Source organism: Papaver somniferum, chromosome 7 (genome assembly GCF_003573695.1).
Source record: "Papaver somniferum cultivar HN1 chromosome 7, ASM357369v1, whole genome shotgun sequence".
Classification (NCBI taxonomy): domain Eukaryota; kingdom Viridiplantae; phylum Streptophyta; class Magnoliopsida; order Ranunculales; family Papaveraceae; genus Papaver; species Papaver somniferum.
The window spans coordinates 11,479,028-11,497,188 of NC_039364.1; the positions used below are offsets into that span (position 1 = coordinate 11,479,028).

At 35.3% G+C, this 18,161-nt stretch overlaps 3 protein-coding genes across 3 annotated transcripts; 1 reads left to right on the forward strand and 2 right to left on the reverse strand.

The window, feature by feature from the left end:
* Positions 1-4,361: 4,361 nt before the first annotated feature.
* On the reverse strand, positions 4,362-4,823 carry LOC113294101. Its single transcript, XM_026542521.1, has one exon. The coding sequence runs from the start codon at positions 4,821-4,823 to the stop codon at positions 4,362-4,364; it is 462 nt and encodes a 153-aa protein (XP_026398306.1).
* A 4,385-nt stretch (positions 4,824-9,208) lies between these two features.
* LOC113294102 (probable disease resistance protein At5g63020) lies at positions 9,209-11,922 on the reverse strand. Its single transcript, XM_026542522.1, has 2 exons — positions 10,929-11,922; positions 9,209-10,734 (listed from the first exon to the last, which is right to left on the reverse strand). The coding sequence occupies exons 1-2, from the start codon at positions 11,920-11,922 to the stop codon at positions 9,209-9,211; spliced, it is 2,520 nt and encodes an 839-aa protein (XP_026398307.1).
* A 2,930-nt stretch (positions 11,923-14,852) lies between these two features.
* Positions 14,853-17,339, forward strand: LOC113294103. Its single transcript, XM_026542523.1, has 2 exons — positions 14,853-16,062; positions 16,156-17,339. Exons 1-2 carry the CDS (start codon positions 14,853-14,855, stop codon positions 17,337-17,339), a joined length of 2,394 nt encoding a protein of 797 aa, XP_026398308.1.
* Positions 17,340-18,161: the final 822 nt, after the last annotated feature.

Sequence of the window (18,161 nt, forward strand, 5' to 3'; positions counted from 1 at the left end):
TTAGAATCTTAGATGGTAAAATGGTCATGAAACATGAAGGCACATCGAGCGTGTAACTAGAATATAAATTCATCACTATCTCATTTTATATGATTCACATTTTACCCATTGATAACATATATAAAAGGTAAACTCTTTGTTTATTTTTACTCAATGCTCGAGTTCTGGAAGATGTGAACACCATGCCGCGTAACACCTCTAAAGCGAAAGTAGAATCAAAGCTGTGTTTAATAGATAAGGCTGAAGGTAAAAGAATAGTGAACTTAACTGTGATGTTGGAGTAAAATGACAAGACTGAAGGTGAAAGAGTGAAAACTTTAGAAATCTTGTCTTGTTTGGGGGTTTGGCATTGAATCGTTCTACTTCGTACCCGCCAATTTCATAAATTAATAATCTAATTATGAAATTAATAAACCTCTCCGGCCTGTATACTTTATTTGTGGCTTATAAGTTTCTTCGAACAACCTAAAGAAAATGATAAGGGTTTCTAATTTTAATAATTCTAATTTTCTATAACAAATACAAAAACCTTGATTATCTCTATTTGCAACCTTAATTAATTTTGTTTTCAATTTAATTTAAATCAAAAACTAAAACCTAATCCTAGACAACAATTCTATTTTCCTCTTTTTTGGTTTTCAAACAATATTTTCACACTATAAAGTTTTCAAACGATTGAGTTAAATCCTTTTAATCTATTCCTTTGGATAGAGATTTAACAATGATTTAACTATGAATTTCTTAAATTTTTTCATCAAATTATCTGAAAATCAACCAGAATCAGTTTATGTGTGCATTAGTAAACTGATTATGGTATTGATGTTACCCAGAATCGTTTAACCGATTCAGGGTTGATGTAATTCCCACATTTTTAAATTTTTTAAGGCATAATAGATCTTTATTTACCTCATATATAAATATAAACCGATTATGATAACTTAGTTGTCTCCAAGAATTCCAAGTTCACAGTGGAGTATAGTGCCTACAGATACTCTGACTCTATCCGCAAACGAGTATTTTATATTTATTTTTTTATTCTATCTGCAAACGAGTATTTTATATTTATTTTTTTATTTTGAAGTTATAGTCATTCGTCCCTTATGTATATACTAGATTATTCTCTATTTTTCCATTATCCATTGAGTGGAGTGGCCTGTAGTACTATATGGATGATCCTATCTAGGGATTTGATCTACGTGGGACTATTATCCTCAACATTCCACCTCAACATGTAGTGTGGAGTTTGGAGCCTCTACAGTGTTGACCCTTTGCACAAGCAACTCCCATGGCTCAACGTGTAGGGCGGAGTATGGAGCCTCTATTTCATGCGGGTAGGCTTAAATCGTGGAAACAGTAAGGGTAACCGTTGGGCTTACCCATATACGGGCTATCTCTGATTGCATGATAAGACGTGGGCATCCACCTCAAAAATAATTGGAAATGGATGGAGTGACTCATACAACTATGGATTTGGTCTATGTGGGACTATTATAATCAACACTGCGATAGTGAATGTTAACCTCATCGGGTATGTAGTTCAGTAATTGAAATGACCAATTCATCAATAACTTAGTTGTGTATCATTGGCTTTTTACGCTTATATAACATAAAAAAAGGGCAACCTTTCAAATTTTACATCCTTCGCCATGAACCAACAAACAACCAAAAATAGACAAGCTAGCTACGAAGGTGCTAAGAAAGTAAAATGGAAACATGATGGGGTTAAACTTTGTAAAGAAAGTGTCGCTGAAACTAAAACTTAATCCATATAACAAACTAAATTGTTTTGTTTTTGCACATGGAGTTACGCTGTAACATGGTTTATTCAACGAATCATTATGCTATCATCCTGTAATTCTCCACTCTTGGTGGTACATCGTTTATTAGTTTCAGCGACACTTTCCTTACAAAGTTTAAACATGATAATATTTGGTTTCTATATCCAAATATGCCTACCACAATTGAATCTTCTTCATCTATTAATTTCTCAAAAATAGATTTTTTTGCAAGGTATTAATGAAAATTTAATTTATCAAACTTGTGATTTTTGGAAATAGATTAGGCGGCGAGGAGGCTTGATATTAACTCTGAACTTCATTTAAATAAACTCGTTATGGCTCGGCATTTGTATATCTACGATGCATAGTTAAAATATGCATTTCTCGTTGTCATCTTAAATGATCCTTTCCTTTTATTCATCTTTAAAATAGCATTATATATTCTCCATTTTCGCTAATGAAAGGCAAGTCAACTGATTCAAGATTGGATACCGGATAGAGTGGAGGTTTTATTCATGTAGTTTTACGATATGATTAAATTTGCCTTATTTTTCATAAACTTGCAATATAAGAAACTTGTGTAACTTGTAATAGAGGATAACATAAATGAGAATATGTAAACTGTACGAGCCTGTCCAGTGGTTCGAAAAATTCTTCCCGAATGGGTCGTGGAATTGTCAACTAGTATTGACTTAATCATCGATTACTTATGTTGGAAAAATAGAGTTTCCGGTGAATGAAAATTAATAATAAAACGTTTTTTAAAGAATAAATACCTTCCTAATTTATCTCCCAATCTTTATGAGATATATATTTTCATTGAATGACAAACTTAATTAGCATTGAAGAATTTTCCCGATTTAACTTCTTCACCTCCTCGGTTGACGCTCATGCATAAAAACGGTTATTCGGCTTTAGAATATTTGCATAAAAAAATGTATTTTTAAGTAATCACCATCTATATTTTGGATTGATGAGTTTTCAGCTGCCAAGCTCTGGTAGAATAAGGTTTGGATATGCCATTCAAACTTTATTGAGATCGTTGAATCCTGGAAGCATATGTCCAATAGGGCTATAGCATCATCTTTGTAGAGTGTAGCCGGGCATTCTTGTCTTAAGGACAACATGCTGAACATGTGTCTCAATCTACCATTACTAGCTTCTTCTTTCTATGGTGTTTATCAGTGATGTTCAAGACATCAATAATTGAATCGGAGACGACACAAAAATCAGATAAGTGCCTCTTATATTAATTGGTTTTTTTGATATATTATCAATTTTAATTGTTACTCCCCAACAACATATTCAAACAATCGTTCTTAATACGGGATACATTTTAGTTTTCGGTTCAAACACATCAACTAACCGTTCCTCTCATTTTGCAAATCATCCAATTTTATAATTATGAATTCTCCTGTAGGCTAGCAGTGTCTTTCTCTAAGCTAGAGTAGCATAATCATGAGCAGAGAACCAACAAATGAGTCCTTGGAATTTTTTGGCATCTGTAAGGAAGCCTGTAAAATTACAATCTCTCTATTGGACGTGTATATGCATTGACACAACTAAGCAGTTACAAGTCCTCACAGCCAAGCAGTCAGTCACCACAGGCGCAATTTTTCAGCTATGCCCGCGTCTAATGCACACACAGTTGTTGTAACAAATTGTTGTAAACCCTGTATTCTCGTCAATGTTGTTTAACTTAGGATTGAACCCTTCTTTTATTCTCAGCACCTTGTATTCATATAAATACAATAATGAAACAGAACAGTCTACACAATTGTGAGACTAATTCATATCGATCTTGTAAATCTAAGAATAATAGATTAATTGGAGATTCAATTAAGTTATACGGAAGAGCGAAGAAGAGGCACATAATTTGAAGTGATTTTCATAATTGAGCCGATAAAAACAAGAAAAGCAAAACAAAAACAAAAAAAGTTGTTTTCTCCATGAATGTCACCATTTCAGCTGCAACTGAAAAACGAGAACCACGGTGCGAAATTCTGAGCCGATACATATTGATTGATCTTTTTACATTCGATTTTTCTTTTTATCAATGAAGATGACGCGACTAAGCAAAAACTCATTCCACCTTGTCAGTTTCCACGTCAGTTTTGCTGTTATTCAGCTGTCAACTGGTTGTTCATGTAGCAGGATTGGAGTTTTTTGTTGCAGAAGAAGAACCGCGGACTTTCTTGCTGCCACATTTCTAAATCTTTTGTTATTCCATCTTACCCGTTCGATAAATCCATCCGCTGTCTTAATTTTATTTTTGGTATTTAATTATGTGGCGTGTTAAAAGAAAATGATGTCTCTTTAGCTGTCTCTTTAGCTGTCAAGTAGCAATATCCAATGATGTCTCTTTATCTGTCTCTTTAGCTGTCAAGTAGCAAAATCCAACGACTGTCTTAATTTTATTTTTGGTATTTAATCTATTGACAGATAGCTAGGGCTGTCAATGGAGGCTAACGTAACGGAAATAGGCTCTGCCGCTGCCTTTGTCATTAAAAGTTAGCGGATATCCGTTATCCGTTAATTTCCGACGGAAATAGGAAATTCAAAAACGTTACCGTTACGTTGGACTTACTGGATAACGAATATTTTTCCGCTACCATCCGTTAACATCTCTTGATATTTCTTGTAAGACTCTTGCGTTTCCAGCTTGAATTTCTCATGAAAACTTGCAATGAACTTATCAGCAAGCCTATCAATCTCTTCCATATCATCTTGATCACAATTATTCTTATTACCACTAGAATTTTCCGTTGCCACTTTCTCATCAAGCCAACGCAGGTAGCCTGATAGATGCGAGTCAAACCCATCCTGCATATGTTCCTCAGTTGACAGGATTGATGATGAATTCCAAGTCGAGTCATAATTGACATGGTTCGAATAATTACCATTCAAGTAACCATCTGAGCCTAAAACTGTTGGTGGCTCAGGCATGGGTAATACATGTGACGAACACCAATTGTAGTGCAATCTTAGTGACGATGAACAAAAAACCCTCTTTTTCTTTTTCTTTTTCTTGGTTCCATCTTTCATTGTAGACTCTATGTAGTAATTTTCTTTGTTTTTGTTGCTCATAAGTTCCATCAAAATGGACTTGGCTTTGGTTAGTGCTCGAACTATATGACAAACATGTCCAAAGAAGTGAGAATGAACTAGGGTTCTGATTTTCACAGAGTTTGGGCTAGTACTAGGACATGATGGTGATGATCTCTTCATCAGAAATTATGAAAAAGTAGTCCTAAACCAAACGTAATAACCCTAGGTATAAGAATTTACACGTGCAGTAATCACGTTTTCGGATAACGGAACTAAACCTAACGGAAATACACGGTTCCACTACCGTTACGTTAAGAAGGAATTATCCGTTAGCTTATCGGTATCGGATTTCCGTTTACCGCTATGTCGGATGGTAACAATAACGGCTAACGGATTATCGGTATCGGATGTCGGCTAATCGGTTTCCATTGACAGCCCTAGAGATAGCAATAGCGGACATTTAGCTGTTATTCATCTGTCAAGTAGCAAAATCGGAATCAGATCGATGATGTTATTGCGGAAGTTGTGACCCTAGTTAGCAATTCGGGAAATATACGAAACGACAAACGTACGAATATTATACGGATTTGCAAAGCCTAAATTCGGTCAAAGAGTCGATCAACTATTCATAGCATGGCAGTAATTCGGAACGGCTTACATACATGTATAACTCGAATTACTAATTTGAGTTTGGTACTGAAAATTCGGCACATATTAAATTATAAAAACTAATATGTTAACTCAATTAGGAAGAGAATACTATGATTTACATTTAAATTAGTGTATATATGGAACATAATAAAGTGTTAGCATTAACAAGTTCACAGTTCGGTGGTTGCAGACTAAGTTTATAAGCAGGATGTCATGGGTTCGACCTTCCCCATGAAAAATTAAAGGGGAACTTAGGGGAAGACCCAAAAAAAAAATATTCTCATTCTCAGGTCCACAATTAATTTTGTATACCGTGACACCCATAATTATTTCTCTGACACCCAAAATTATCCAAAATTATTAAGAATTAATACATAACTCGTTCGACCTTCCCGATGAATAATTAAAGGGGAAATTAGGGGGAGACCAAAAAAAAATATTCTCATTCTCAGGCCACAATTAATTTTGTATACCGTGACACCCATAATTATTTCTCTGACACCCAAAATTATCCAAAATTATTAAGAATTAATACATAACTCGTTATGCATACTATTTTTTCAGGCATAACTCGTTATGCAGCCTAATTTTTCAGGGGTATAATTGGCAACGCAACTTGGATATAACATATCTAAAAATCCGCGCCTTGGAATTTTACAAATTTTATATCGTTGGAAATCTTTTTAAGAGAGATACGCAACGAGTACAAACAACAATATTAAATTTTTGTTTTTCACGAAAAAATCGGAGGTGATCATCATTTTAGGCAAAATTTCGAAAACTGACTACATAACCATTATGCAGCCACCAAAAAAGATGCATAACACATTCTGCGGACGCATAACGAATTATGCAACCATTTTCTCGACTGCATAACAAATTATGCATCTGCATAACAAAGTTATGCATCTATAACAAGTTATGTATCCATTGTCTTGGTTGATTTTAGTGCGTACATAAAAAATTGATGCATAATGCATTATGCAAACATATTTTCGGATGCATAACAGGTTATGCTTCTATTTTCTCGATGCATAAAAGATTGTGCGACAAATTTCTCGATGCATAATGCATTATGCAGCCATATTTTCGGATGCATAACAGGTTATGCATCAATTTTCACGACTGCATAACATGTTATGCAGATATTATTGTAGGTGCATGACAAGTTGTGCAGTCTTTGTTTTTGTTGGTTTCAATAGTGATGAAAAAGTTGATGCATAACGTGTTATGCAACCGTTTTCTGGACTGCATAACAAGTTATGCAACAAATTTTGTAGATGCATAACAGGTTATGCATCCATTTTCATAGCTGCATAACAACTTAAAACAACACCCAACAGACTAAAAACCAAATCTGATCTTGACATGTTATGCAGTCATAACAAACTCTATCCGATGCTGAAACAAATTGGTACCCAAGTTAGCTCACCCTACTGGTTTCTAATTAACGCCACATCCGTTGCAAACAACCCTTGTACTCATCCCACAAACGCACAACAAACTAGCAAGGAAACGGTGCGGTCAAGCAGCTGCAGCTGGTTATGTTCTTGTTGTTTAGCCTTGACCAAATCTTCCACAGCACTAACCAAATCTCCTAACGGATTATGCAACGCGGCTAAGTGCACCTTCTATCGGCTATTGCACATCACCACAACCTGCACAGCTCGAGCCTGTATTTAACCATGATCTGCATACACTAAACAGACCAACACCAGCAACGGACCCCAGTATTTGTCTCTCAATTTCTAGTAAACATCGTCCACCATTTCTTTAGCATCTGTGTACAGCATCACATCCTACCGGCCACACACTTCTTACCCATTTGCTTGTTCAATGAGTTTATGAATACAATTATCACCACTACCAAAGTAAGCTGCTCCACCATCTCAAAAACTAACATTAATCAATTTCAGGGCATATAAACACGTGCGTTTCCCTTCTTGTTCTGATATCACCACTGCCAGTAGCTACATCTCAGTCATAGCATCTCTTCTCTGCCAGCAGCGTTGCTTCCCTGACTCACTGGCAGGCATTTTTTCTTCGAAAAACTCTTCATAATCTCTCTCACAGCAGCAACTCCATTCATCCGAGCTTATCCCACCTTGGAACCATACTGACACCAAGTAATGAAGATGTGAAGAGTATCAGTATACAAAATCACCACTGTATGCAATCAAGACCCTAACTTAGTTTGCTGCCACTCTGAACATCACAGCTCCAAAGAATGTTTGTAGAAGAAAGAGATGTGGTGACATGGTTACACGTCTATTGTTTCTCTTGGACCATTAGTGGAATCACATACTCATCTTCTTCTTCTTCACAATATCAAAATCAAGGGATTATTACATCATCTACAATTGTTCCATCTGAATTAAGAACATCGCCGGTTTATATTAACACAAAACCACATATTTCTTCACAATTTTGTACATTTAATCGGGGTTCTCCAATGACATATGAGACACTCATGATTCGTGAACCTCATATGTGATAACAATGACCAATTCATCACCAAATTTACATCCTTTGTTGTTGTTGTTGTTTTTTTTTACGATAAACGTGTATAAAAGTAACCCTTCTGATCTTATGACCAGTGAAGAAAAAATGTCGGAAATTAATCAAAGTGCGAAGGGAAAAGGAGAGAAAGGCTTCAGTGATTTTAAAATAGATCTGTGGACAGAGTTAAATTGTGATGTTTGAGTAAACTGATAATTATATATCATTTTGGAAGTTCTAATTTAAAATTTTCATTGTTTACGGTGCTCATGTAACTAAGTTTTGAGAACCTTAAGCTCTAACTTTGAAGTATCTTCAATACTAGAATCCAAATTCAGCTTTACAACTACTATAGAAATTAGAAAGTCACCTAGTGTAATATAGAAAGTTACCTAGTGTATTTTTGGTTCTTAACTTCAGGTTTTGCCTTGTTTTCACTTGGTTACTTGTGTTTATATATTCTTTTTTATTGACTTTTAACCAGAAAGAGTATCTTTGTGATTTCTTGATGCGTAGAAGAAGAAATGTGCTTGAGAGGTCTTCAATAGGATCAAAATCGTTAAAAAGTAGTGTTTAGCATGGGTAGCAGATAACTTTAGCTAGGCTAACATATGGGAGTTGATGGCTTAGAAAATTAGGGTGCTGATATTCTTATTTGTATGGACATTATAAAGGAAAGAGAGATGGGATTTAAAGCACCTTTGCTTTGTGCATTTTACCAACTAATCTGACAAGGGAGGCTGTGGAAAACCATATCTGTGCAGCGACCATCAAGAAAATCAGCTCATTAGATCGGATGTGAACTGAAGATTTGAGCTCATCTTTAATTTGAAGATGCACAAAAACATTCATACCAGTCACCAAATACAAAGGCAATTGTTTCAGTCACCATATCAGAAGGAAAGTGTTCCCATGCAATCAAGATATAAGCCTCTAAAACCCAAGTCCTATAAATAATGAGCATAAAGTCCCAGGTGGTATAGACATCAAATAAGTGTTTTCCCCTCCTCACTTAGGGCAAGCCAGAAAAGCACAATGGAATTAATTGTGATGTTGGAATAAATTGATAACATAAACTTTGGAATTTCAGATGGAAAAATATTTCGAGATTACAGTAGTAAAAAAGTGTTGAAAGCCTCGTCTTATGCGAGAGTTGAAAGTAAAAAACAAGGTGCGACATTAAGAAAGTTAACAGGTAAAACAGCAGTCTAATATAAATTTTCAAACTAATATCAATGGGTCACGAAATAAGAATTAAAATTAGACTTGGTGGCTTCATCTTCCCATTCTAGCCTTTCCCACCATTGCTCCTCTCCTTCAATCTTCTTTAAACTCCGAGGGATCAAGCTATTGGTGTTAAATGGTAGCTTCTTCAATTTTGGACACCCCACCACGAGAATATTTTCCAAATGAAAGAATTTCACATTTTGGTCACATATCCTTTTGAGATTCTTCAGAGAGTGCAAACTCAAAAGAGTTAATCTGGAAAACGTAGTTATTAACTTCTGTTCGGCTGCAAATCCACTAGATATTACATCTTCTAGTCCATCCAATTCAACCAAGCGAAGTAACTCTAGATTCTGAATGTAGATCAGCCATGTAATATCCTTCAATCCAGGACAACCTGTAATTATTACACGTTTAAGGTTCACAGAGAAGAATGATTGTTGAGGCACATCCCATACAATTCTCAACTTTGGCATGAATAAAAGGTGCAATTCCTCCAATGTTGTGAACAGGGTTACTGCATCCCAACTCATGATTCTCAACTCTTCCAATTCATCACAGTTTTCCAGAGAAAGGAAACTTAAGCTTGTCATGTCTACTAGACTAAGTACTGATACTGATGCCGATGGTAGAAATGTTAGGGATGTAATTCCCGGACAGTATTTAATACTTAAAAGTTTTGTGCACAACTGTAATTTTTGACTTGTTACTAACCTTTGAAGAGCAGGACCAGTTCCTATTGTGATCTGAAGACCTATCAACTGTTGTAAGCCTTCCAATTCTCCAAGGCTTGGTCCACCCTTCAATTCCCAGTGAAAACACGACCTTGACAAACTTATGGCCTTCAATTTTGTCAGAGATGCTAAACTCCCTGGTGGTAGAACAACATCTTCATCATATAATGGCAGTTCTAAATATTCTAACTTCGATAATGAAAAAATGCTTGTCGGGAGTTTCTTGAGCTTCACTGCATTCAAATTTAAAACTTTAAGCATGGGCATGAATCGGAAAAAGTCATCAGAAATATCAGAGACATTACTGTTTTGAAGTAACATAGTTAAGAGCTTCGAGCAATGTGGTGCTCCATTAAGTTTTCTAATTGCTATATTTCCTATTAGTGAGACCCTCTCTGCTTTCTCCAATTCATGGAGCTTCAACGTGCTTTGTGCCTGCACAGTTAAATACGTGCCTTTTTTCTCTCCAAGAGTTGAAGCTACCCAAATTGCCATATCACGAACTACATCATGCATTTTTACCTTAGCTTCCACCTTTACCCCAAACATAATTCCAGTTTCTAACAAACAAGCATCCTTAAGACATCTAATGACATCGAGGCCTTCATTTAGAGCTTTCGCTAAATCATCAACGTTTTCCAAAAATCCCTCACCCAACCAACACCCGATTAGTCCGTCTATGCTAATTGAAAAATCTTCTGGGTGTAACGAGCAATATAAGAAGCAAGACTTCAACTTCTGGCTTTCCAAATTATCATAGCTATACTTCAAAATAGCTAATACCTTGTCCGTCATACCTGAGAACACAAACGGGGAAGAACGATTGGATTAAATTTTTATTTAATATATCAAAATTTTCAAGAAATATGTTTTGAAGAGACTGAACAAAGATAACAACTACTACCTGAGAATACAAGCGTGGAGCCTGTTTTCCAGAAATGGAGGGAGTATATTTTTGTAAGTAATGATCAGAACACTTGACAATTTGTACCTGAAAACTGTGATGCCGATTCCTGTAGAGTACATAGTGCGTGTTGCCACTGTTTGAGATCGGTTTTGCTAGACATAGTTCGGCCAATAGTGATAAGAGCTAAAGGTAAACCTCGGCATTCTTTTGCAACTTTTTTGGCAACCTCGAGTACTTCTGGATGACAACTCAACGCTTCTTGCTTGACCTTTTGTTGAAATAGGCTCCAAGCTTGATCATCGTCTAAACACTCTATTTTGATTCTTTTATCAGCCTCCATTAACCCGCACACTTGCTCACTTCTTGTAGAAAACACAACCTTAGACCCAGTTAATTGGATTGCATTCCTTGAAACTCCGATCGTTTCTATGTCAATTCCTTCCCAAATATCATCTAACAACAACAAAAATCTCCTATTTTTTAACCCTTTGAATATATCATTAGCTCTCTCATACGTTTCAGTTCCTTCTGACCATGATAGTCCTAGTTTCTTCCCAATTTGGTTTTGAATACTTCTTAAGTTTAGACTTTTAGACACCACAATCCAAATTACTACATCGAATATTTTTCTTTCAGCAAACTCATTGTTAACTTTCTGTAAAAGAGTTGTCTTCCCAACTCCTCCCATTCCATATAAACCTACTATTTGCACTGGATTTTCTTCGGGTACCAAGGACTCCAATACTTCACTAAATTTTACGTCCATGCCCACAACTTTAACGACTGGAATCTCTTGGAAGGGATCCGGTTCACATCTACAAGTGACGTCTCGGAAATCACCTTCCCTCGATAAACGCTCCACAACAGTCTGTTTTCGTGACACTAATTTTCCGAGTTTGTAAGCACTCCAGCAATTTTTCGGAACCCAACACCAAAAAAAGCATCCTTCATCGTTCTTGATAGCTTCGTTGTCGTCTAAGATGTTTTGTACTTCTAGCTCTAAGGCTTGTACTCTTTGGAGCCAAAAACTAGCCATATTTGTGCGCTTCGCTGGTTCAGTTAGGTTCCACTCTTCCATTTCAATTCTTCTGATTACATCATCTCTTTGACATATCAATCTTTTAAATGAAGTCTCCAAAATATTTAGATTTCCTTTGAGTTTATGAACATAATCTGTATTACGAGCGCAACAAGTCCATAGAAGAGAGAATATGTTGAGGACTGGACTCACCAGCGTCTCCATTACTGATTAAAAGAAAACAGCAGTGGTTGTTTGCAATGAAAATGGAAAATATTGTGAAGGAATAAGCACAACCTAAAGAAAGCTTAGGTAAGTTGGTAACATATTCTATACACCCATAACATATATATAGAATCAAAAAGAAACTGGAAAGAAACTGAAAACTTTCCACTCGGGCAAACGTAAGTAAACTGGTCAAAGTTGTTGTATAATTTGCACACTGATAAGCATTGGTTTCTACTTGTTCCATCATTTGTTTCTTTATTTCTTCGAGTGAGGTCAAGATTCCAAGACTTCACTATCGTAGTACTCCTGCACATGACAATTACTACTCTTCCTGTCTTCAACGATAATTCTATGCTTAATTGCTTACGCGCAGCGTAGCCGGGGGGAAGCAAAGAAAAAAGTAACACGCAATTTTTGTCAACAGGCATGACGTTAAATTTGATGGCTGCGTAACGAAGTTACACCAAAACTGAATCTTTTTTTTCCGGCCAATCACCAACTGACAAAATATGACATTTTGAAGTAAAATAAAAAACCTTTAGCCAACTATTTTTTTTAATGCTAATTTACCCTTGATTAATTAATGTTAATTCATGTGATTAACGAATGTTTATTCAAGTTTACCCCGAAATCAACTAACTCTAATTCATCATCAAAACTTGAAAAAAAAAATTGATTTTTTGGTACAAAAATCAATCTAGAATCGGTAGGTGTTCATGCACTCGTATCAACCAAGAATCGGTAGATGTTGATGTACTGGTAGACTGATTCTGAGTTGATGTTAGTACACAAAGAACACTAGAAATTTGAGCATATTACCTTCTACATAGCCCGATTATAAGAAACCATAAGAATGATACACACTGACAGACCGATGCCTAACACTGCGGCAAAAGAATTTGTCCATACATGTGGTCATATATTCCGATTTTAGCAAAAAATAAAAAACAAAAAAACAAAAACAAAATGGTTCTCTTCTATTCCAGAATCGGTATATCTGGACATTAATTTCAATTGATTCTGGTTAAATTCTCTTTCGACCAGAAAACACATCGGGACACTCGGTTGACGTGTCAACGGACATCGACCGATGGTCATAGGAATCAGTAAATATAAACATAAGCGTCGACCGATTATGGCTAAACACAGTAACCAAAAATTGTTTGTAGTTTTCAATCTTGAATGGATAAATCAATTACAAGTGTAATAAGGAGATATGGGTTGCGATCGACTATGTTTAGTTTGCTTTTTTTTTAGATGGATGATAAAACTTCATTTTAATCGATTGGCATTGTTAGAATTGATGGATGAATTTGAATTTTAATTTTAACGTACCAGAGAAATGATTTGAATAGGTTTTGGTTTTGAAATGGTTTTAAATTTAGAGGATAAAACTTAGGATTGAGTTTTAATAGTGAGGCTACCTAATACTTTTATCTAGTTTGGACACCCCTTATCCTCTTCTTTAGGTTGGATGAAGAAATTGATAGGCTCCAAATAATTCCTATAACCAGGTTTTTTTTACTAAATAAAAGAATATAAGTCATTGTGGGGAATGGTTTCCGTGTGGGTTTTCACACGTTTAATATTTTTGCTCGTAAAATATTGTCACACAGACAACAAAGGAACAAGATAGGGGCTGTAATTTACGACAATGAGATTTAGTGAACCTATTTAATGTATATGTATTTTTTTAATCGATCAAGGAGGAAATTTCATTTAAAATAATGCATTTAAGAGGGAAACATAAGTGAGCCACGGGGGTTTGAGAACCCAAAACAAAACATGTTCACGGAGGTCGGAATAATGAGTCCCAAAATGCATTACAATTACGAGATTTTCAATTTTTTATGATATATTTCCAAATAAAATCTTAACCTGGTTCTCTGTCCATCTTCTGTGGTGTAGGTTACAGGTACTTATTCAACTGAATTTGTCTCATATGAACAAGTACAACCCTACTAGGATACTCAATTCAGGATTTCGGCTTGTCTTCAGTGACAAGTGCAATCCTACTAAGATATTAGTCAGAGAAGAAAAGAAAATCTTATGTCCTTTGATAAAATTTATGTCATCATCGTAAATATTTGATTTTTTAACGTTGGCAATCAGTCGAGCATCTGTAACGTGGAAAATCAAAACTGCTTATTCATCTTTTTTATACCTCTGACTTTCTGCCGGATTCTTTATCTTTCGTTCACACCAGATTACATATAGGGGAACAATGACATTATCTTGGCGGGGTCGTGCCCAACATTTTTGAAATCAAACCTACAATGAACTTAAAGTTAATCTCTTCCTCGTATGTTTCCATTATAAATCTCTACAGTCCTGCCACTACAATTTATTAATCAAGTGAGATATCAATCAACCGGTAAATTAATAATTATTAATTTATGTATTAATGAAAAGATATCGTTACGGGCTTATATTAGCCAAAAAGAAGTTTTATACGGGAATGGGAGGGAGTCTAGCAACAAAATGAGCTCCCACACCTTTTTAAATAATAATGCCAAGTCGATGGAAAAGAGAATCGCCTATTTTCTTATTGTAATCATGGCACGCAAGACAGTTCTTCAATCTCTTAATATTTTATATTAATTAATATTTTATTAACTCACATGGATGAGGTCTCTTGAAAGATTAAATCAAAAACTCAGTGGCTGCAAGAAGGTGATAGAAACACTCATTTTTTTATGAGGAATGCTTCAGCAAGAAGGAGACACAATAGAATCAAACATCATTACATCAATGGTATGTTGATGGATGACAAGCAGATTCTCCAGGAGCATATTGTGGAGTACTACAACACTTTATTCACTGAAGAAGAGGTAATTAGACCTGATCTTGAAAATATTACTTTTGATAAAATAAATTCCCAGGAAAGTTATATTTTAGAAGCTGACTTCATTGAAGAAGAAGTAATGAATGATATCCAAGAATTGGGAAATAACAAAGCTCCAGGTCCAGATGGTTTCCCAATCATCTTTTTTAGTAAAGGTTGGAGTTTTCTGAAAGATGATATAATGAATACTGTAAATGAGTTTTGTTCTACATACAAAATTTACAGCAAGCACAACTCCACATTTATCACTTTGGTTCCAAAGAAAGACTACATCGAGAAAATCCAGGATTGCAGTCCTATTTGTCTCTTAACTAGTGTTTACAAAATTATCGCAAAAGTGTTAGCTTCAAGACTCAAGCTGGTAATGGATAAACTTATCTTCTCGGTTCAATGTGCTTATATAGAAGGAAGACAAATCATAGATGGTACTTTGATCGCCAATGAGCTTGTGCATTCTAGACTACGTTCTGGCAAAGCAGGGATAATTTGTAAAATTGATCTAGAAAAATCTTTTGAAATGATAAATTGGAAATATCTGGAGTTCATCCTTCATCAAATGGGTTTTGGTAGAAAACTGTGTAAACGGCTGAAGTTTTGTTATTCTATATCAACTTTTTCAGTGCTAATCAATGGTTCTTCTTTTGGCTACTTCACTAGTTCGAGGGGTGTAAGACAAGGTTGTCCAGTTTCTCCTCTTCTGTTCAACATTGCCATGGAAGGTTTCTCAAGATACATGGACAGAGCCTCACAACTGAGCCTCTTCAGTGGCTTCTCAGTGACTTCTTCAAGTATTATCGTAAATCATTTGCATTTTGCTGATGACACTATCTTCTTCGTAGATAATAGCAAACAGGAACTTCATAATCTTTTTTCGGCTCTCAAGTGTTTTGAATATATTGGAGGTCTCAAGGTTAATACTTCAAAAACTAGACTCATTGCAATTGGTGATGTGCCTGAGTTATCTGTTTGGGCTTCGGAATTTGGCTGCGCTACTGATAACCTTCCTTTCTTATATCTTGGAATATCTCTTGGAGCTAAGGAAACTTCCAAACATATATGGGACCCCATAATTGAAAAATTTGATGTGAGACTATCAACTTGGAGAAATATTTCACTTTCTAAAGGAGGTAAGCTAGCCCTTCTTAAATGCATCCTTAGTTCTCTGCCTATTTAGTATTTTTCTCTTTTCAAAGCTCTTGTTTCTGTTATTAAAATTTTAGAGCAGAAAATGAGAAATTTTTTGTGGGATCATGGTGCTCATTCAAAAGTTTCACATCTAATAAATTGGAACTTAGTATGTGTTGTTAAAGAGAAAGGGGGTCTGGGTGTCTGTAATTTGAGATTGATGAATTTGGCAATGCTTGCTAAATGGTGTTGGAGGTTTGGTAAAGAGAAAAACAGGTTATGGTATAAGATTATCCGTGACAAGTATGGTGATACGTTCTCCTGCTGGGTACCTCAAAAGGTTAATTCTTCTCATGGAGTTTCTTGTTGGAAAACAATCGCGAAGACTGCTAATCTGGTAAGCCTTAAATCAGTGCTTAATATTCATTCAGGAAAGGATATTTCATTCTGGAATGATGTTTGGTGTGGCGACATATCGTTGGATGCTATGTTCCCGTCTCTTTTTAAGATTTCTGACAACAAGAACATTAAGCTCGCAGAGGTGATCTCCTCGGAAAGGAACTGGTGTTTTAATTTTAAACGCAATTTAACAGAATCAGAGGTAAATCTCTTTGCAAACCTGATGCTTTGGATTGGTGATGAACCGCCAGTCTTAGATGCCTTACAAGATAATAGGAGATGGACCCTTGATAACTCAGGTTTATTTAGCGTCAAAACCATTTATGCTAAATTGTTGGAAGACTCTGGTATCGCAGATTTTCCTTATCAGTTTATCTGGAAGGAGTCAGTGCCATCTAAGATTAACTTTCTAGTTTGGTGTATTGTGCATGAGAAGCTGAACACAATTGATAAGCTACAAGCTAAAGGGGTAGACATTAATAACTCGTGTATCCTATGTGGTGATGATACAGAGTCGCATGATCATATTTTTCTCCACTGTAAAATTGCGCATAAACTTTGGTTTGCAACAATTCCAAGTAGCTTATGGTCCTGGGTACTTCCGAGAAGTTTTAGTATGTTAGAAATTGGTTGGCATCATACGAATTTTTCAAATACAGGAAATTACATTTGGAGCCTAATACCATCTACAGTTGTTTTTACTCTCTGGACGGAAAGAAATAGACGTACTTTTGAGCAAAATCATGTTTACAAAACGGATTTAGACTTGGAGGTGGAAGTTAAATCTTTAATACTCTCTTGGGCAAATGCAGCTGGTAGAAGACTTCATATCAATTATGCTTTCTCTGTAATGGCTAATTGGGAAGCCTTGTTTGTGTAATCTTGCTGCTTTCTTTTTCCTTTTCTGATATCTACTTCTTGTAGAACCTTGTACATTCTTTTTCTTGAATAAATTTTTCTCTTCTGATCAAAAAAAAATATATTTTATTAACTTATAGATAAATATAACTTTGATCAACAGATAACATAGATTAGATAGTTTGGATGAACACTTAGACGGTGATATCACTCAAGACTTGCAAAATTTGATCAATAAAATGGGTTGTTGCAATTCAGTGAATGTCAAGATGTCCTAAGTATTTGTAAGAAAATGAAGTTACGCAATTGTTGACTGATGAAGAACAAATTGAGAGCATTATGGGAACTGATAAAGATGGGAAAAAAGATGAAGAAAGTTCTAGAATAGATCCCCCTTCACAAAACGAGGTTGTTAAAGCGGCAATCACATTAAATAATTTCTCGCTGGCTATGAGAAAAGACACTAAAAATTCTTACGATGATAAGAAAAACTAGTTCAATGTGATATTGATTTTAACAAAAAACAGAAGGCAATTGATCAGTCTTCAAGAAATCTTCATAGTATAGTGAATTATTAATTTATATTTCATATATGCTCTACATAGGTGGTCAAAAATGTATTAATTTATAATTTTAGCGAATTAATAATTTGGCACGTTGTCCCCGAATCGGGAGCGACTAAAAATATTATGTAAGAGAGTTTACTAAATAATCAACTATTAATTAATGGAGTTTCTGCTGTATGGCCAATATTTTTTTTTGCTGGATGCAGAAAAAATTTATTATCTTTACCAGCGCAATGCAAATTCTCGTGGTTGATTTATTGTCCATATTATTTGGCAAG